General features: G+C 32.4%; 1 protein-coding gene across 1 annotated transcript in view; it reads left to right on the top strand.

Moving 5' to 3' along the window:
• The window catches only part of LOC133321056 (serine/threonine-protein kinase S6KL), a 133,109-nt gene that overhangs the window by 3,012 nt on the left and 108,005 nt on the right, over positions 1-22,092 (top strand). The window contains exons 2-4 of the mRNA XM_061530157.1: positions 19,413-19,516; positions 19,603-19,918; positions 21,875-21,998. Coding sequence (XP_061386141.1) covers positions 19,413-19,516; positions 19,603-19,918; positions 21,875-21,998 — 544 coding nt within the window. The remainder of the gene's footprint in view (positions 1-19,412; positions 19,517-19,602; positions 19,919-21,874; positions 21,999-22,092) is intronic.

Below are 22,092 nucleotides of genomic sequence, written 5' to 3'. Positions count from 1 at the left end.
TAGCTGACTCATTCGAACAAATCTAAACTTATTCTAAAATTTGATGCTATTTCCGAAATTTTGTTGCTTTCATTCAATAAAGTTTAAAAACTTAAAAATTAAAAAAAAAAACAAAATTGCAGTCAATAAGATCTGATAAAATAATCTTATTTCAATACAAATGCCACACAAGATCTGAATGCAATTCATTATAATATATTCCTACCTGCTATATACATCCAGCTGAAATATATTCATGACCTATTTTTCTTTTTATCAAAATGTAAAAAAAAAACCAAACCGAATTGAGGTCCTCAAACCCCAATCGGCGGGTATACATACGTATATTATACAATTTCTGACACGTGTGCACAAATTTGTATGCAATGGGTATTGATTAAGACTTAACCCAAATTATCTTTCTTATCTCTGATTTTTCCAACCAACATTTGGGTACAAAAACACACACACATATGCACATAAACTTCATTACCATAATATACCACCTTAATTAGAAGATCCCTCGTAAAAAATTTGGGGAATGGAAATTAACAAAACAAAAAAAATATATATTTAAATTAACTAAGAGAAAGAAAAACACAACAACAATAACCAAATTTGTGTAAATAACAATAACAACAACAAAACTGGTTAATATTAACAAAATCAACAACACAAATTAAAACAATGCAACAGAAATTCAATGGGGAGTGAGGAAAAAAAGGTGAACGTTTTTTTTTCTCATGTTATCTTTTGTTTTCTGTTGTTGTTGTTGTTGTGGGCAATTGGGTGATAGTGTGGTATTCCATAGAAAGGAGTTGGTGGTGAGCTATTGGAATCAATGTTGTTGGGTTTTTTCTTATTTATTTTGTCAGCCACTGACTGACTTTGTGTTGTTGACGTCCCTACTCAATTCAACCCTTGTTGTTGCAATTTTGTGTTTTTGTTTTATCGTTCTTTGTGTTCTATGACCGATATCTAGGAACTGGAGAGCAGGAGAAAAAAAAACGTTAAGAGTTTATTAGCTTCGGCAAATAACAATAACCTTCCCACTTAACTTGCTGTTTACTTTTTCCCTGTTCTTGACGGTAGCATTTACTTTTAGTTTACTTTGTTGTTGCCATTACTTTTAGTTATTTTCTTTGTTTCTGGCTTTCCAGCCATCTAAGACCAGCCGACCCATCATCATAACCCAACCTCAACCAACCTCCCCCTTCCTATTTCTTCATGTACGAGTAATTCATTCATTTATTCAATATTTTTGTTTGCTTTTTTTGGTTTGTTGGCGTTTTTCTGCGTTCTTGTTTTTTTCTTTTTGTTTTACTTGAGCATAAAAATGTTTGTTCTATTTTGATTTTTCGATTTTTGTTTTTGGCACAAAATTATTTACTACGTCGTAGTTTGGGTGTCAATGAACTCTTGACGTTCTTTGGCAGTATTAGGCCTGCTGTTGAATGTGTTGGCATTTTATGGAAAGTAATTTTTTGTTACAGTGGTGTTGATTAGAAAAGTAAACAAGAAATCATCGATGGAGGGAGATAGAATCATAAATCTGTAATCTTATGGAGAATCTAATTAAGACCGTATAACTTTTTATACCCTCCAACCATTTGGTGCCGATTTTGAATGTTCAACAGTCGGTGGGACGGGAGCGCGCGATAACTATTGAATATCGTAACCGATTTGACCGTAACGTTGCCCATCGTAATATTTCCACAAATTTGAATAAAGTTCGAATATTGGTGATATTTAAGTTCGTTCAATTTCATGTCAATGTCCCTTCGAAAATACGACATCTGTTAGGATACATATTTAGAATATCTCCAAAGTGGTGAAGAGTATCATATAGTAAAGTCAGACTACTTTTCTTACTGGTTAAACCCTACGCCTGTGTACCAAATCCATTTTAGACCATTTAATGTCAATGTAGGAATGTTCATCCGTCCGTCCGAGTGTTGAAGAGATTTATTATGTCAAAATTCTTTGATTTTTTTAACTTCACCCAATAATAATTTCGATTAAATACTATCGTTTTTATATCATATTCTGTTCAATCATTTTTTATATCATATTTCATTTAATGCAATACAAAAAATCTTAATTATTCAATATTTTGTATTTCAATTTAAAATTCACACTCGTGTCATCGCCATGCAAATGCTGCATACCGCCTGCATACCCCCTTGGTTGCCGAGAGAAATCGAATGGCATTGCCGTGTTTTTTTTTAGTCAACACTTAAAGTGGGCAATTTTGTAATAAAAAAAATAATAATAATATTGTAACAAAAAATCCGGGTTGAATAAACAGTACAAACACGACAAATAATTTGCAATATATAATTTGAAGAAGAGGAAAAAAAAAATAAAAAACAAACCTGTAATCTCAAATTAAAAAAGACAAACATATGTGTACATATGTCTGTTCCTTATCACATAATTATACATATTCATAAAAAAACAAACAAGAAGTGAAAGTAGTGATATGAAATATACATCTGGGTTATGTATATACACCTCAGGTTGAATTATTAATAGGTAATTTGAATATAATAAATACATTTAAGAAGGGGGATAGGTGAAGGCAAGGAAATAAGGAATTTTATATTGTAATCCTTCGATTGCTGAAATGAAGCTACCGCGCACCATATCTTGGTCAAAATATTTATTAAATAGCCAGTTCAAGCTATAGGTTTTGTGATAGAATTTTAGACAGGAACAAAGAGCATAACTGTAGCCCATTATAGATTTCAAAAATTGAACAAATCTCATTTTAGGGTTTAAATCGTACTTATTACTAGTTTTGACCCATTTTCTCCACAAAATGTCGTTTTAGAAGGATGGTATAACTAACAAAAATATTCTCCATCAATTTTTAGCATAAGTCACTGAACAAGAGAAATTTGTATATATAATGTATATACCGAATATATAGTCATACATTTAAAACCAAAAATTCAAAATCTTCAAATTAAACATCTTCAAATTTTTTAACATAGCTGAAGCGGAGGTTCACCCCTTTATAACTCGGGAACTACTTAAGTATATGAAAAAAAGTGAATAGTTTTGGGTTAATTGATCTGTCGTTGCAAACTGCCCATGATATTGACCTCCAAACTTTATTTTGGTGGAAGCTGTGTCTACTTTAATGTAAAAAAATGTGTAAAAACACGTTGAGGCGAACCAGTTTTTTCATGTTCTCTATCGATTTGTGACTAAGCCACTCATTGCACGGTCTTCGTGTCAAAATAAAACTAGAAGCCAACAAAATGGGGACTATGCCCCTTATGTATCATTTTTCAAAATTTTCACTGCATCTACCTTTAAATGATGCTGACATTTTGAAGCTCGATTTTGAGTGTTTTTTTAATTTTACTTCTAGCTTTAATACGCAAACAGGAATTTCTAAAAATCGATTATAAAATTATTGTAGTCGCGAATCTGCGTAATTTGATATGTATTTTGTGTATGTAGTACGCACAGCTTCAGAGTAATACTCATCCGAAGGTGCGAATTTTGTGCGATCAAATTTCTAAAAAACCTATTTTTCGGGCCAAATTTTTAGATCTGTCAACTGAATGATATGGGTACCCGCGATCAATAAGGTTTTTTACGTTTCAGATGATATAAAATCTTCTTAGTGAAAATCCATCTACTAGAACGGCGGGAACTAGCCTTCCAAAAACACGAAATTTGGCAAAAAATGTTTTTGAAAATATCGCTGATTTATTTGCGTTTTCTGTGTATCATTTCCGCTTCAATAAATGGCCTCATACGGATTTTGATCTTTTTCGAAAAGAGAACTTTAAAAACTTCAGCCGAAAGAGAGATTTACGCAATTTATCTCAAAAATAGATTTTGCTGGCACATCCATGGTTCTTAATGGACCACATTGAAACCGGTATAGATCGATGTATTTTTTTAGGGTGCACACCGAAATCGGATGCGCGTTAATGGCATATGGAGTTTTCGGAAATTATTCGCGTTTTACGATTTTTTGGGTACTTCAATGTAACGTGTGGCACATCTTAGCCGTCAAATGAAATTTCGCAAAATATGTATGGATTGGAAGATAAACTTCAGTACTTCCTGGAAACCGCATGCGCATCAAATGATTTTGAGAATTACGCGATTTACACGCAATTTAAAATGTATATTTCATAATATTATTTTATTTTAAGATTTATTCCTATTTATAGAATTCTAAGATTTATCGGAAGTGTCTTGATATAATCCGCAAGGCGTATACTTATACACAAAAAGTGATTATTATTATACATGTAAATTTTTCGGCGATATTCGGGTAAAATAGCAGAATAACCCCAACATTTCTTTCTGAAATTTCTTGTATAAAATTAAAAAAATAAATATGATGACATTATTTTTTCGAACCAAAAACAAATATTTTTCCTCAATATCTTGTTTTGTTGTCGCTGCGATTTAGAAACCGCTACACGGACTTGTGTGATTTTGATGTCATTTGATTCATCATGGTGTTTAGATTATGTAGATATTTTTAAGTTAATTTTTGGGTGTGTGTGTATGTCATTAATATAATGAAAATATTGATGTAATCTGCTACATTTTTTTATTTTTTCATATTTCGCGAATTTGTGCAACTTTATCGTGATTATTATAATATATTCATATTCTTATTTTAAGGAGGAAGATATATATACACGTTTTTGGTCAATATAATAAACGGCGTAATTTTAAAATTTTTTTCTTATGCCCAAAATTAAAACCTCGATAACTTTTGCGCGCATCAACCAAAATTTTGATCGCGAACGGTTTCGGAGTCAGAACATTTTTCTCTATATGTGTACCAAAAATCATTGGTGTGCCACAAAAACAAAAAAGCTGATTTTTTGAAAATGGAATATTAAAAAATTGGCAATATTGCCCATATATATTTTAAGGGCTTGAAAGAAAAAAGTGTTCAAAGGTGCCCCCATCTCCCCTACACATTAGTAGGATCCTAACATCAAATTTCAATATTCCAGCTCAATCGGTTTACCCAGATCCACATTTAGTACCATTTAGTACAATTTTCCAAAATTTCATACACTGGTTCAACCAAAATTTAAATTGTACAAAATGTTGTTCACATTAGTAGGAATTTTCATAAACTCCTAAATAGCTCAATTCTACTCCAAAAAGTGATCCTAATTCCAAATGTCAAGGTTCCAGCGAAATTTGGTACTATATAGTACACATTAGTATAAATTTTCAAAATTCCCTACATACCCCAATAATGATAAAAACATTCTAATTTCAGAATCATAGCTCTATTGGTTCCCCCAAATCCAAATTGTACCAACTATAGTACGATTTAGTACTTTTCGTATACATAAGTAAAAAAATTTTCAAAACTACGTACATATATACCAATCCTACATTCCGACGATAATGTTAATTTAAATTTTCAGGATTAGAGCTCGCTGTGTACCTCCAAATCAAATTTGTACCAAATTTAGTACCATATAGTACTATTCGTACACATGAGTACACGCTTTTAAAACCATCTGCCTTAATGGAACCTACTTCTCAACCCTAATTCGCATTCAAAAGTTCAAGTTTTTAGCTCTATCCGTTCACATTGTACGAAATTGTAACATATTTAGTACATGTTAGTACTTTTCGGATATTTCTATTACGAATTAAAAAAGCCCTTAGTACATTTATTCTACACTCCATCAGTGAACATCATTTAAAATACAAATTGTACAAATGGTATCACATTTAGTACTTTTCGTACCTTTCTAATACGAATTTCCAAAAACCCAACCTTTTTTGTTGACTACCAATTAGAGGTGTGTGTTTTTTAAATAAAATTTTCCTCTTTTTTTTGAGGCGTGTATTTCTTATTGTCATTTTCATTATTAATTGTTCAGAAAATTTGTTCGGGATTTAGTTTAGCAGAAACCCAAAGTCCTATGGTATTTGTGGGTGGTTGATATTGGTCGGTCACGTCCAAAAGCTCTGAATTGCTTATTTTTCAAAAATCTTCTTGAATACAAAACCTTACTTTTCGAATGAATGAATGAAAGAAATAATACCCATTTGATATGATGTGAGAATGAAATTTTCAACATGTTCTTCGAAGACATTGACCATTTTGCCTGGAGTACAATTTTTTATGAATAAAAATTGTGTTCTTTTCATCTTTTCAAAAAAAAAAAAAGGTTTGCCATTCGAGTTTATTGAACTTTTTGTGTCGTCCGCCTTTTCAGGAGCGTAGCAAAAATTTTGGTTACAGTCTTTGTTACGCTTTTGAACTTGAATTAAAATATTTATATTTATTTCGTTTACAAATTTATTTGGTTACGGCGGCGTGGTGTCGTAAATTTTGAGTAGCACCACTTCATCGTTATTGAAATTAAATTTATTTGCATATTTCATTTCGAGTTATTTTAGAATTAGTCATTCATTCGGTTATGGAATCATATGGGGCACTCTTGTGGTTACGAAACACGTGTTTTACATTTTGTCACGATTTTAAACATTTTGTAATTTAGAGCGAATGAAAATATTGAGGGAATAAAAGGCCCGATTTGCAATAATTAAAAGTAAAACAAAAATTTATTGGAAACAATTTTGATTTATTTTTTTTTTAATGAAATATATTTCATCAGCCACAAATCGTTTAACATTCCCAACTTTTACTATTTTTCATTAAAACTATCTTTTTTTGTATTTTTTCACATACCTTATCAATATTTTTGCAAAATCATGTCATCCCCCAATATTTGCAAATTATCCTAATTAATCGCACAAAGTTAACAAATACTTCAAATAATTTCTTCCCCCAAATACCTTGTGAATGGTTATGGCCATAACAGAAAAGTCCAATGACCTTGTCAATATATTTATGCACCCAAATATTCACAATTTTGATAAGCATTGCTAATGATAAACAAATAAAAAAAATGACGATAGCAATGTTCAAAAAAATACGTCGTTTTTACGAAGAAGCTAAATATAGCAGCTAATTCGGTATTTAACAATGATGATAATGATGTCTACTTGCGGACTGTGTTTGCGTGTGTATGATATGAGCTTTTGGTAAGAATGGTAACTAGAAATAGAAATTATTCATTGAATAGAATATTCCACAAATGGAAATTGCGCAGAACGAAATGAAATTGAATTTACCTTGGGATAGTTTTGGACGTTTAAAGAAATTCGTGTTCTAGGAAGGGGGCAATCAATTTTCAAAATAAAATTTAATGGCGTGGATTTTTAAGAATATTTTTTGGTTGCTCCTTAAAGGTGTGGTTTTTTAAATACCTTTTTATGTCTCTTAAAAGAGTGGATTTTTAAGGAAAATTTTTTTTGCAAGACGCTTAACCCTTTGTGGCCCAATGTTGCCCACAGGCAACAAAAAGTTTTAGAGTTTATATTTAAAATGCAGCTAGTAGATATATATTTTTTTGATCTCATATGTCAAGACCTGATTATGGACGACACATATCAAAAGAAAAATCAAAAAAATTCAAAATTTTGGTAAAGATATGAGCTTTTCAATATAGAGAAGAGGGTACATTTGTGTACAGTACTAATGTGTGTATACAGTCCAAATTGTTTAAATCGCTTCGTATTCAAATTTTATGAATTCTGCCATTAGAATTATATTTCGATATTTTGTGGTTTTTAGCGCGTTTTTCAACCGAATACGCTGAAATTTGGTACATTGGGTTCTTATTTGGTATTAAATGTCTCCACAAAAAATTATAAATATTGGTTCACTTTTTCTGTTAGTCCCCATAATAATGTACCTCATAATTTTCAGTATTTTAGGTATTTGGATCGTATTTTTCCACCGAATTGGCTGTAATTTAGTACTTTGAGTTCTTAATAGGTACCAAATCTCTCCACAGAAAATTATAAATATAGGTCAATTTTTTTATATATACCCCATACAAGGGTACCACCCAATTTTCGGTATTTTGGGGTTCTTGAGCGCGTTTTTCTATAGAATTCGCTGCAGTTTGGTATTTTGTAGTCTTATATGGTAACAAATCTCCCCAACAAATATTAATATTAATATTCGCCCCCTTTTTGGGGTAGTCCCCATATAACTCCCTTTACATATTCAAATAGTTATCTAATTTGTTCAGCGTTTTGGGTTTGGTCTAAGGCTCTCTTGTAATCATTTCACCTGCGGAGGATATCGAGATAAAAAACTAGAACGTAAGGTTCGATAATATGAACTATAACTATATATAAACTATAACCCGCATTTAGGCCTAGGTCTTGTGTCGGAGGTACCAGAAGGAGTTGACCGATATTACCCATCTTCGAACTTTAACTAAGTTTGAAAGAAATAATAAGATTGGATGAAATCAAAATTTTATGAAACAAATTTGGTCCAAAGAAACATGGGGTCTAGAACCAATATTTCGATATTTCACATTTTCACCGTGTCAAAGTGTATACACTCTCATTAGCCATAAGGATGAGAGTATAATTATCCATTAAAAATTTCGGAAATTTGTATTATGGTTTACATTTGGTATTTTCCCTATATTTTCATTTCAAATACCTGTCAAAGTTCGACCCGGCCGAACTTAACGCTTTTTCACTTGTTTATGTTTTAATTAGCGCCATCTATACCATAATATTCTATCATTTTCTTTTGATTCGTTAAAAATTGGCAATGCATATTTTTTGGGCGCTAAAAACATAGTTTCACTATGAGATGCGAATAAGAATTTCGGCGCATATTATAGGCTCGGATTTTTTAAGATTTTTTTGGATTCATTAAAGAAAAATTTTTATGCCCTTTAATGTGTGATTTGTTTTCAAAGAATATTTTGTATATTTTAAAATAATATAATGAGTATCCTATGTAATTTCTGATGTTTTAATTAGCGCCATCTATATAATTTTTCTTTTGAGTCGTTAACATTTGGCAATGCATACCTTTAGGCGCTAAAATCAAAAATATTTTATTTTTTAAAGAATATTTTTTGTACGACCCTTATGGGCTCGTATTTTTTAAGAATATTTTTTGTGCGACCCATTGAGCCGTCGATTTTTACTACCAAATGCGAATTCGAATTTCGACGTATATTATAGGCTCGGATTTTTAAAGAATTTTTTTGTACAACCCATAGAGGCGTGGATTTTGTAAAGAATCCAGGAATAAAATATTTGAACATTTTTTTCCACAACTTCAAATAATTATCACAAAATATTTTCCACATTCTTAAAATATTTACTTTCAACTTTTAGAAAATACAACAGTTACTATCTAAGTATACAAATACCTATTGTTGTAATGACCAAGTATGTATTGACAATGAACTTAAAACAGAAATAAAAACCCAGACACAAAGTCGACCCAGTAGGTGATCGTCGTCGTGTATTCAACGGGGGAGCGAGCAATATTTTTGCAGGAGGGAAGTAAAATAGAACACTGCACGTGGCCCTGCTCTTGCTGGCAATACTACTTAACCTACTCTAACATTTATTTTTGTATTTCCTTTATAACAAATGACGAGAGAAAAAAACACAAAAACAGAATATTGTTATTATCACGTCGTCGTCGCCTCCAAGTCCAATCTAATGTAGTTTTTTTGCTCTTTTTTCTTCAATCATTTCTCAGGAAAAAAATTGAACTGAATTAATAATCCGACGCAATATGAACCAGTTTTTTTCGAATTTCTTGCCTTTGTTATTGTTGTCTTTCTATGATGATATTGTGTTGAGAAGCCGTTTGAAGGAGGGGGGTTAGGCAAAATACACATGGATCTATAGTTTTTTGACTTTTGCATGCTTCAATCACATGTGTGGCAAATAGGGAGGAGGAGGCAGAAAAGGGGGCCCGAAAGAGTCTTAGCGCGCGCTTTTTTTAAATTTTGTTTATTAATTTTTGTTTCTCCATCATTCATCCACATGAGAATTGAAACGACAATCCGCCGCACTTATCGTAATTCTGTGGTGCCATTAAAATTCGGCATGAGGTCATGTCCTCTCCCACACATCAGCATGAACATCATCATCATCGCTATCGTATTATTGATGCATATGTGTCGAGTCAAATGTTAATGTAAAACATTTAACAATTTCATATATAGAAATTAATTTATTGAACATCACAAAGCTGCTGTAATTGATACTCGCTCGCCAGCCCGCCCATAAACATCTGAATTTTTAATGGCAAAATGTTAATGGTGTCAGAACATTTAATTACTATGTACATTTGAAGAAAAAGTGGAGATTAATTTTGGAATCATTCTGGCCAACACAACCAAGAGAGACGAAGATATTGTATTTTTTAACGTCCATAATAAGGACTGTCCTGTAATGTTGCTTTCAAAAAAAATTTACAGCTTGTATTTGTAAAATTCGAAAGGAAAGAATTCGAGTGAATACAGGTCGAAGGGTCCAACTGGAGTATTAAAAACAAAAAAAAAATAGTATTTTAAACTCTAAGATCTGGTATTGTTGCTATTATAATTAGCGCCATCTATACTCCGACACTAACATTCGTTATATTTTGGCAATGCATACTTTTGGGCGGTAAGAACTCGAATGGTCATGGATTTTTTAAAGTATCATTTTTGTAGGGCCATTAGAGGCGTGGATTTTTCAAAGTATCATTTTTGTAGCATCATTTGAGGCGTGGAGTTTTTAAAGTATCATTTTTGTAGGGCCATTAGAGGCGTGGATTTTTTAAAGTATCATTTTTGAGGCGTGGATTTTTTAAAGTATCATTTTTGTAGCATCATTTGAGGCGTGGATTTTTTAAAGTATCATTTTTATAGCATCATTTGAGGCGTGCATTTTTTAAAGTATCATTTTTATAGCATCATTTGAGGCGTGCATTTTTTAAAGCATCATTTTTATAGCATCATTTGAGGCGTGCATTTTTTAAAGCATCATTTTTATAGCATCATTTGAGGCCTGAATTTTTTAAGTATCATTTTTGTAGCATCATTTGAGCCGTGGATTTTTTAAAGTATTTTTTTTTGTAGGTCCATTAGAGGCGACGATTTTTTAAAGTATAATTTTTGTAGGGCCATTAGAGGCGTGGATTTTTTTAAGTATCATTTTTGTAGGGCCATTAGAGGCGTGGATTTTTTAAAGCATCATTTTTGTAGGGTCATTAAATTAATTTATTTACATACATACATGTATATATTTTGCACACATGTATGTTTGTAATTATAATTAAGCACATTTCATTATCTGCATGAGCTCAGAATATAACGCGTGTCGCCGCAACAACTTTTTTGTTGTTTGTGCTTATTTTTATTTATACCACATTATTAGTTTGTTTGTTATTTTTTTCGCTCTTCCTCATCTACAATTAATTACGCATTTTAAACTAGCAAACATATAATTTGAAATGTGATAATAATTTATGGCAAAAGCACACAATAACAAATTTCGTCAGGTCTGTCTGCCACCTAGTCCAGTCTATAAACAACTAAATCGTGTTGTGAAAAACAACATATTTCCATTTTGGGGAAAAAATAATCAAAAGTTCAATACAGTTTGCAAACTAAAACAAAAAATCGAAGGTAAACACACTACGACCCTGGAAGGTCATATTGGATGTGGAACTTTGAAAATAAAAAAATAATTTAATAGAAATTCGCGAATATACAAAAATAATTTAAAGAAAACTTGCATATTTTTATATATATTTTTTTAATATTTGAATATTTTAAAAATATTTTCTAAAAAAAATCTACACCTTGTTGGTCCCTTGAAAAGGTATTCTTTAAAAAATTTAAGTCTTAATGGACCTTAAAAATATTCTTTAAAACATCTACGCCTTGCTGGGTCCTTAAAAAATATTCTTTAAAAAATCTAAGTCTTAATGGGCCTTAAAAATATTCTTTAAAAATTCTACGCCTTGTTGGGCCCTTGAAAAAAATATTCTTTAACAAATCGACGGTCTTGAAAAAATATTCTTTAAAAAATCTACGCCTTGTTGGGCCCCTTGAAAAAATATTCTTTAAAAAATCTAAGTCTTAATGGACCTTAAAAAATATTCTTTAAAAAATCTACGCCTTGTTGGGCCCCTTGAAAAAATATTCTTTAAAAAATCTACGCTTTGTTGGGCCCCTTGAAAAAATATTCTTTAAAAAATCTACGCCTTGTTGGGCCCCTTGAAAAAATATTCTTTAAAAAATCTACGCCATGTTGGGACCCTTGAAAAAATATTCTTTAAAAAATCTACGCCTTGTTGGGCCCCTTGAAAAAATATTCTTTAAAAAATCTACGCCTTGTTGGGCCCCTTGAAAAAATATTCTTTAAAAAATCTACGCCTTGTTGGGACCCTTGAAAAAATATTCTTTAAAAAATCTACGCCTTGTTGGGCCCCTTGAAAAAATATTCTTTAAAAAATCTACGCTTTGTTGGGCCCCTTGAAAAAATATTCTTTAAAAAATCTACGCCTTGTTGGGCCCCTTGAAAAAATATTCTTTAAAAAATCTACGCCTTGTTGGGACCCTTGAAAAAATATTCTTTAAAAAATCTACGCCTTGTTGGGCCCCTTGAAAAAATATTCTTTAAAAAATCTACGCCTTGTTGGGACCCTTGAAAAAATATTCTTTAAAAAATCTACGCTTTGTTGGGCCCCTTGAAAAAATATTCTTTAAAAAATCTACGCCTTGTTGGGACCCTTGAAAAAATATTCTTTAAAAAATCTACGCCTTGTTGGGCCCCTTGAAAAAATATTCTTTAAAAAATCTACGCCTTGTTGGGACCCTTGAAAAAATATTCTTTAAAAAATCTACGCCTTGTTGGGCCCCTTGAAAAAATATTCTTTAAAAAATCTACGGCTTTTGAGAAATCCCCAAATGTTTAAAGTGTTCTATTTACCTAACAAATTGCTGTGTTTACCTATTCCCATAATTCCACTTTGTTGTTCAAGCAAGCAAGGGTCATCCGATACACCGAATGTGTAAATGACCTTCCGCATAAACAAATTGTTAATGTTAATGACAGCAAATTATGTTTACAATCCACACGCAATGTAAAATTACAAATAAAACAAAGGAGGAGGAGGAGGCGTGTGGAAAATCAAATAAAAAAATACACCCAGCGATCATTTATTGTTCGACAAGTGTGAAAGATGCACATACACACGGGTTTTCCAATAAAAACAAAATACACATACAAACATTTCATTACCATGACTGTGCTGAAATCGAATTGACACGAAAGAGGAGGCTTTTCAAATTTTTGGTATATTTTTTGTTTTGAAAATATCTGGGTCAAGTTTAAAATGTAAACAACAGAAAAAGTATTGAAAGTGATTTTTTCTACGTTTTGATTTTTTTTTTGCATTTGTAAAAACTAAGACAACACATATTATTTTTTTTTTGTAATTTCACTCTTTCTCTATCTTTTTAGTTTTTCAATTTTCACTTATTGTCTTAATGGCGATGATGATCAATTTCATCAGCCATTAACACATCTGATAAGATTTCCCACGAATATTACATCAGTAATAAACGCGAGGGGTGCTGTCGTGAGTGACCACAACATGAGATTTTTATAAATATTTTGGTATAAAAATTTAAACCGAAAAAATATGGCATCACTAGTTTTAAAGACGCATACCTTGCACTTGCACATTTTATTTCCTCGCCACAGTTAAAGAAACAACAAAATTGCAACGAAAAAACACCAAACAACGTCGTAATTGTCTGGCTGTTTGTTGTCGTGTTTTTTTTACCTATGAGACATGCGGACGGGCCTAGGCCGCTCCGCACTGCACTATTCCCAATGCGTCACATACAAACATATAGCTAGTTTCGGTACAGAGGTATCATATCGTCCGCTTGTTTTTATTCGAATCGTTGGTATTGCTGCTGCTGTCTGTCGCAGTCGGTGGCGTTATCATTTCAATTCATTAAAGTCTGGTTAGTTTTATTATTGTTATTCGTATTACTGCTGTTGTTGTTGTTATTAGTAGTATTATATTATAAATTCGTAGTATTTCGTATTTCTATGTAGATTTGTTGTTTTTTTTTAATTTTCTATTTCAATAACAAAATAGAAATACCACAGAGAGTCTATGAAGAGGGTCACTGTATGTTAGATTTGAAAAATTTTCAAAAATTAAAAAAAAAATATTTGCTTTAAAAATGTTAAAAAAATTAAAAATATATTTAAAAATTAATGAATATTTAATAACAAACAAATTTATAAACCGGAAAGGAAAATGGTAAAGTCGGACTGGGCCGACTATATGTAGTCGCCTTTTTGAAGGAACATTTGAAATTGTTTTTTCTTTATATATCTAAACCTATATATATATCTAAAACCTAGTTATGGATATTTAGTGCACCATTTACATAAAATCGGACGAAAATATATATGGAAGCTATATTTAAATGTGAACCCATTTTCATGAAACTTCGCACACATTATTATAGCCACACTTCAGTATGCTGTGCCAAATTTCAAAAGGTATATAGGGACTTTAGTGTACCATTTACATAAAATCGGACGAAAATATATATGGGAGCTATATTTAAATCTGTTCTATACTTCATTTAGTTACGCCAAAATTCGTGAAAAATTTTCAAAAATTGGGCGAAACTATAAAATAAAAAAACGATTTTCATTTGCTTTAAAAAAAATTCGTGTAAAAAAATTAAAAATATATGGGAGCTATATCTAAATCTGAACCGATTTTAAGAAAACTTAGCACACGTCATTCTTGACTTAATTAAGTACGCTATGCCAAATTTCGTGCAAATCGAATGATTTTCAAGGACGTTGGTGCATCATTTACATAAAATCGGGCGAAACTATATATCGGAGCTATATCTAAGTCTGGACCTATCTTCATGAAACTTAGCACACATCATTCTAGACTTAATTCAGTAGGACATACAAAAATTCGTGCAAATCGAAGGATATATAGGGAGTTTGGTGCACCAATTACCTTAAATCGGACGAAATATATATGGGAGCTATATCTAAATTTGAACCGATTTTTCGTCCTTGGGCCAAATGAATGAGTTGTGCCTGTTACAACACAACAATTTTGTCAGGGTATTATAGCTTTGTGCAGCCCCAAATGTTTGTAACGCCGCGAAATATTAGTCCTAGACCCACCTTTAGTATACCGATCGTCATATCTCGACTAGCTCAGTCGATCTAGACATGCGTGTCGGTCCAAGCTAAGAATATAGAACCACAGAAAATTATATTTTCATGGAAGTTGTCTAGGGTATCATATGGTCGGCCCCGTCCGACTATACTGCTCCGCTCACTGGTTTTAAATTATGTTAGGTTGTCTATCTTCCTTCCACAAATGATAAATATTGGTCCAGGCTAGGACCAAATAACAGCACCTCCCAAATGTCTGAGTGTTGGGGCTTTTTGGCGCGTTTTTTCAATCGAATTGGGTTTATTTTGGTGTTTTAGGTTATATTTCTCGATTTAGGTATTTTTAATGATTTTTAATATCTATTAAATAGTTGTAGGCTTTATAACTTCACCTAAAACATTTCATTTACGAGGGCAGTTCGGAACGTCCTTAGCCTAGCACAAAAATCGCAGTATAAACAAAAAAGTTAAGTTAAATTTTGTTTCGATCTGGAAACTCCTTCATATAGAAACATGTGTTCAAAAAAGACGCATCCGCAATTTTTTACAATGGAAAAATTAGAAATGCGTGCTTGCATTGCAAAAAATTGCGGAGCATCTATTTGAACACCTGTTCCTATATGAAGGAGTTGCCAGATCGAATCAAAATTTAACATGTGTTCATAACAGAGATGGAAGTTTCTCTTTATACCGCGCTTTTTGTGCTAGGCTAAGAACTTTCCGAACTGCTCTCCTAATATACACAAATATTTTCCTTTTAAAATATTTCGTAAAATTATCTTCCTAGTCCACTGTGTGCTGCCTGCTAAAAACATATTATGACACGACGACTACGACAGTAACAACAACAACAACTATGTTTATATATTTTCTTTTGCGAATTAATTTAACACAACAATCATGACAAGCTGTTGTTATTGTTATTAGTATTATTATTTGAGTGACATTCGTTGTTGTTGGGTTTTTATTTCCTTATGTGTAGTAAAATTTTGAAAATCGAAATTATGATGATGATGGCCGAAAAGAACAAACGGCGAATGTACGTACTCAAGCCACCAGTGAGCGAGAGAGGGTGAAAGAAGGAATGGCCGAGAGTGAAAATAACAAAGTTGTTGTGTTTCACTATTGTTGTTGTTATAGTTTTTTTGTTTTGATTTCACTATTTTTGCCATTCAAGTCAGCCAACCAGCCAGCTGTTTTCTATTGTTGTTGGTGTGGTTGTTGCTGCAGCGGCTGCTGCTGCCGCTACTTTTATTACTGGTAGTAGTTTTGTATTTGAAATGTGTTTTAGTTATCGGCTCCCCATTTGTTTTTCTTTTTTTGTTTTTGCTTTACACGTTTTCAAAATAAACAATGCTAGAGTTTGCCCTGCTGCCTGCCAGTCGCAAAAGAATCATCACAGACAATCCGCCAACCAGCCAGCCAACAGCAGGCCATGTGCTACTCTTTCGACGCAATCAAAACAAAAAATTCGCAGTTTCGTTGTCTTCACAGTTTATTAAATTCCCTTTACGAATAAACAACGTTTTGATCGGTTCACATCAAAAATAAATCGATCACGCTCGATCGGTCGGTCGGTTTTTTCTCTTCCTTCCACCTTTTTGGATTTCCTTATTGAAAATATCTAAAACGCCATCACCACCACCTCTAATTGACAGGCAACACCTTAACCATCCAGCCCGTCAACCAATCGAATATGATCTGACTGATGATATTCGCCAAATGCCGATTGTGTGTTTTGCATAAACAATATCTGAACAATTGTTTTTTGTTTTGTTCGAAATTAATTAATCAACTCTAGATATGACAGCAGTGCATTTATTCATGTTCATGTCCGATTAAATTTCAGTATTTTTGTTTTTTGAATGAATTTTCATTCAGAACCTTAAATAAAGCAGTGAAGTGTTAAAAAAATATATTGTGGTTTAAAAATAAAAAATAAAACAACAACAACAAACTCAGTGGTGCATTTAAGGAACAAGTGTTTCTTCGTTGCTTTTTGTTGTTAACCATTTTTGTTTACTTCGGGTCTGAGAGATTTGTTTTCATTTGGAATACTATTGGCATTTCCTGCGAATCTACGCCAGTGAATAGTGTAAGTGGAAATATGAAATATGCGGTTCAAAAGAGTAAATTGTAATGGATTTGAAAGTATTAAAGAACATTTAACCGAACATTCACATAAGATGGACTTTCAATATACCTAAAATTGATCGGAAAAACCACATTTCGGAAATCATTAAAATATTGAAAATTGGTTGTACATGGTTGTATGGAGGCTTTGGTATAGCCTCGATATTGAGTCATATTTAGTATGAAGATTTGACACTTGGTGAAATTCGATTTCAGAATATATTTTACTGATTTTGGGGAAATATCGAAAATTGGAGATTGACAACTCCTAGGGTAGTTGCTGGATGTGCAGGGTGAAACTGACCTAAGTCAACTTTACACTTCGTGGAAACCTAGGGAGGCTTCTAACATTGCAATTCGTAAACCGATATTGGTTTTATTTGGACCAAAATCGGCTTGGCAGTCGTTTTTTACTAAACAACTCTTCCCAAGCCACGTGTCGCCGATTGTGATCCGGTTGCTCTAGGTGTGGATGCCTTGTCACCTGCAGCTGTATATGCTACAATAGCATCAATTGTAAATTGTCGAAAATTGTGGTAGCTTTATATGAATACTGCATCAAAATGTGGACCAATATTTTTAATTATTGGCAGGAGGGTTAGATTCCCTATTAGAAACCAGAAATCCAAACTACAGCCAACTCGGTTGAAAAGTTTTTCAAAATACCTCCAAAAAATGTAAAGGAGGTGCCGTCATGTGGGGTCTCTTCAAAACGTGAACCGGTATTTATAATTTTTGGTAGGAAGAAAAATTTGGCACTCATTGAGAACCCAAAGTATCGAATTTTATAAAATTTGGTTGAATAAAATATTTTTAGGGATTTTGTGAATCCATAACATCGAAAATTGGGTTAGCTTAGTACCACAACGTGGACCAATATTTACAATTTTTGGCAAGAGGGTTAGTTTCCCTATGAGAACCCTATAAGAACTCGATTGAAAATTTTCAAAATTCCTCTCTTAATTAAAATTTGGGAACCCAAAATCGCAAGTTTCAGGCAGATCGGTTAATATTTATAAAAACGTCCACCGATATTTAGTAGAAATATTTGACACTAAATTGGAACACAAAATATGAGTCGATTCTGTTAAAAAACTTACCCAATATGCGGAATAACGGAAGGTACCGTTATAAGAGGTTTGATCTAAAACTTTATGCAATTCCGATACTTTTACGTAAATTTTGCCTCATGATTATAATAAATACTAATTACAGTCAATTTGAATGAAAAACATGATAAAAATACCGAAATTTGGGAGGAACAGCTATATGAGGGCTACCCTATAAAGTGGATTCAAATGGGCAATTTCTGGTAGGGAAATTTCCTACCCACTGAGAACCAAAGAGATGGAATTTGAACAAATTCTTTTGAAAAACGTTACGAAGTTCATAAAAATAACGAAATACGGGAGGTTGGGGTTATCCTAAGAAGTGGGCCAATATTCTCAAAAAATATTCCTAAAAAATTATGATTAATATACTGATGGTACCTCAAAAAATCCAGGTCTAATGTTTTGATGTTACCTCAAAAAATATTCTAAAAAAATCCACATCTGATGATAGTTCCAAAATATATGTGAAAAAAATTTCTAAACCAAATATTCTTAAGAAATATTTTCCTAAAATATCCACAAATTCACGCCTCGTGGTACCTCAAAAATATTCCTAAAAAATTCTTGAAAACGCAATGTCAAATTTAATACAAACTCCATCTTATAGTGGAGGTTATAAAAACCTGCACCTGAAACCTATTAATTGCACAATATTGCATCAGAATAATGAATGAATATGTCTGGCAAAATCACCACTGATATTGATCAGTGATTTGTAATATACAAAGCTTTTAACTTAAATAACAATTAAATTGAAAGTCATTAGGGCTTCAGAACCTCTCAAAGAAAGAAAAGAAACAAAACAAAGGTCGAAGAAACAACAGCAGAGAGAGAGAAAGGCAGGCCAACCAGCTGATTATTTGTTTAGCCAGCCTGCCCTCTAAAAACCTGATGGCCGACTGACTCATGTTTTTTTTTGTTATTTGCTTTTGTTGTTATTAAGAACAAAAACGCAACAACAACAAAATACCGCACCAATATAAATATAGTAATGACAACAACTAAAAGACGTTTTTGTCAAAAAATAATAATATTTACTTTTAACACATTGAAGATACGTTTCAAAACAATTTTTAAAAATTTCCATTTCCTCCTTTTCATTTGCAGGCCTCTTTCTGGAGTCTGGGCAGTTTAAATTGGAATTTATCCTTTTCAACATCTGGACGTCGTCATCATTCCTTTAAGCAGCGGCAAAAATCTTCACGCAAAAGGTAAAGTCAATTTGTTGTTATTTTTTTTACAAATAATCATTTTAATGTGTGTTTTTTTTTTTCTCTCTTTGTTGTTGTTGCTGCAGCTTTAGTACCCTACAGTATAGTCGCCGTTCGAAAACGCAATGGCATAAACCTCTAACCAATGCCATTTTCAGTTCACACTTTAAAGAGTCGAGTCGTAATAGTGAATTTCATATTGACCATTTGGTAGCTAAGGGTGCCTTCGGTGTGGTTTTCAGAGTTATTGATAAGAAGAAAACCGAAGAACAACAACATCTACTGCAGCAGGAACATAATCACCACCACCAACATCAGCAGGCAGAGAAAAATACTGATAATACAATTTCTACAACTCCTCCTGTTGTTGTTTATGCATTAAAAGTTCTGAAGAAATCTAAAGTGAGTAACAACGAAGTCGATTGGATGGTGGCAATACAATGTATTTTACACCATGCAACAAGGAATGGGTTTTATAGAGAATATTTTTAAATTGAATTTTTATGAATATTTTCGGAATTTCCATTAGAACGTTACTCTGGGTTTACACATGCAACCTTTCTAAGCAACTCTGCTGAGTTCTTAGAAGAGATAGGTGTAAAAAGTGGCAATGGGAAAGAAATTCAAAAGAGAGCAGCAGCAGAGTTGCTTAAAAAGTTGCAAGTTTTATTGGAATCGGTTCAGATTTAGATATAGCTCCCATATATAGTTTCGTCCGATTTTATGTACATGGAGCACCAAAGACTCAAATTTAGGGCGATTCGCACAAAATTTTGCACAACGTATTAAATTAGGTCTAGATTGACGTATGTCAAGTTTTGTTGAAATTGGTTCAGATTAAGATATAGCTCCCATATATAGTTTCATGTAAATGGGGCACCAAACTCTCGATATTGGTCCGACTAAGACAAAGTTTTGCACAGTGAAAATCTCAAGAACTCTTGAAGATATAGCCGATTTATTGTGTCAGCATCAAGTGACGGCTTCTCAAACTTTAAACGCGTTTTTCTCTTTTGTGAATGGCGGGCACGATAACTCAAAAAATATTAACCAAATCGATTCCAAATTATTACACGTTTCTCTGTGAGTGTATAGCTATCGTATGAACTAGGATAAAGCCAAACGGTGAAGATCATCCTTATTTTTTAACTTTTTGGTCAAAAATCGGCGATTTTCCAAAAATATGTTTTCAAAGGTCGGCCATTTTGTTAATTTTAGAGCGAAGTCAATAATCCTAGTTCATACGAGAGCCAGACATGTACTCTTTCTAACACCGTTGGAATTTTCTGATTCCGATGCTTTAGCGAGGAGTTATCATGCCCGACATCAAAAATAAGGACTTTTCTTTAATTACAAAAAACAACAACAAAACAATAACAAAAATTGTTTGTAAATTATTTTTCTTCTCTTTTTAATCTTCAAATATATATGTGAAAAATTACAAACCTTAACAAGCATTGGTATTGATTTACTAGCCCATTAAAAATCTTGAAAAATTAGAATCGAGAATGGGTGGGGTTCCCTTAATGTAAATGGTGTACTAAAGAGCCTATATATTCTTCGATTTGCACGAAATTTGGCATAGTGTAATAAATTAAGTCCAGAGTGATGTGAGTTAAGTTTCGTAAAATTCGGTTCAGATTTAGATATACCTCCCATATATATATATTCGTCCGATTATAAGTAAATATTGCAACAAAGCCCCTATATATCCTTCGATTTACACGAAATTTCGAACAGCGTACTGGATTATGCCTAGAATGATGTTTGCTAAGTTTCGTGAATTCGGTTCAGATTTAGATATAGCTCCCAAATATATTTTCTTCCGATTTTATGTAAATGGTTCACCAAAGACCCTATATATCTTTCGATTTGCACGATTCAGCAAAGCGTACTGAATTCAGTTTAGAATGATGTGTGTTATGTTTGGATTCTCATAGGGTACCCAACATTTCTATCAAAAATTATCGTTATCTTTTGGTTTTTGAGAATGTCGGTATGTTGAAAGTCCTACCCCAATTCTATGACCAATTCTATGTGTGTCCGTCCGCCCGTTATAATTTGTAAACTCGATACAGGCCACAGTTATGGAATTGGTCCTACCCCAATTCTATATCTATTATGATATAATTAGTTAATACCCTAACAGAGCTTTATATAGATTATATATATTGGAGATTTATTTTATTATTACTATCATTATTGTCTATTTTCTAATAATATTTTTGTTGTATAATTGTGTATTCTTAAATATGTTCTATTATTGCCTGGTGTACACATTTGTTTTGTTTATTTTAATCACTTCTTTTTTTGCGTGTGCTTCCCCTAATATTTTATATTTTTTGTTTTCTATTTCAGATCATATCGGAGAATAGTATACAACAAATTAAAGACGAAGCCGATATACAAAAATTGTGTGGCCATCATCCGTTTATTGTTCAACAAATTGATTTGTGGCAAAATCGTCATAATTTGCATATACGTAAGTATGACGAGACGGGAGGGGGGAAATTCATTGATTCATCGGGATTTCCCACCAAAAAATGTTTCAGTTTCATGTGAACTATTAAGGAGAG

Source organism: Musca vetustissima, unplaced genomic scaffold (assembly GCF_032173495.1).
Source record: "Musca vetustissima isolate MV318-11 ecotype Yass unplaced genomic scaffold, APGP_CSIRO_Mvet_v1 utg21852, whole genome shotgun sequence".
Classification (NCBI taxonomy): Eukaryota; Metazoa; Arthropoda; class Insecta; order Diptera; family Muscidae; genus Musca; species Musca vetustissima.
Note: the sequence above shows the minus strand (reverse complement) of the source record. Positions and strands in the feature narration are given on the sequence as shown.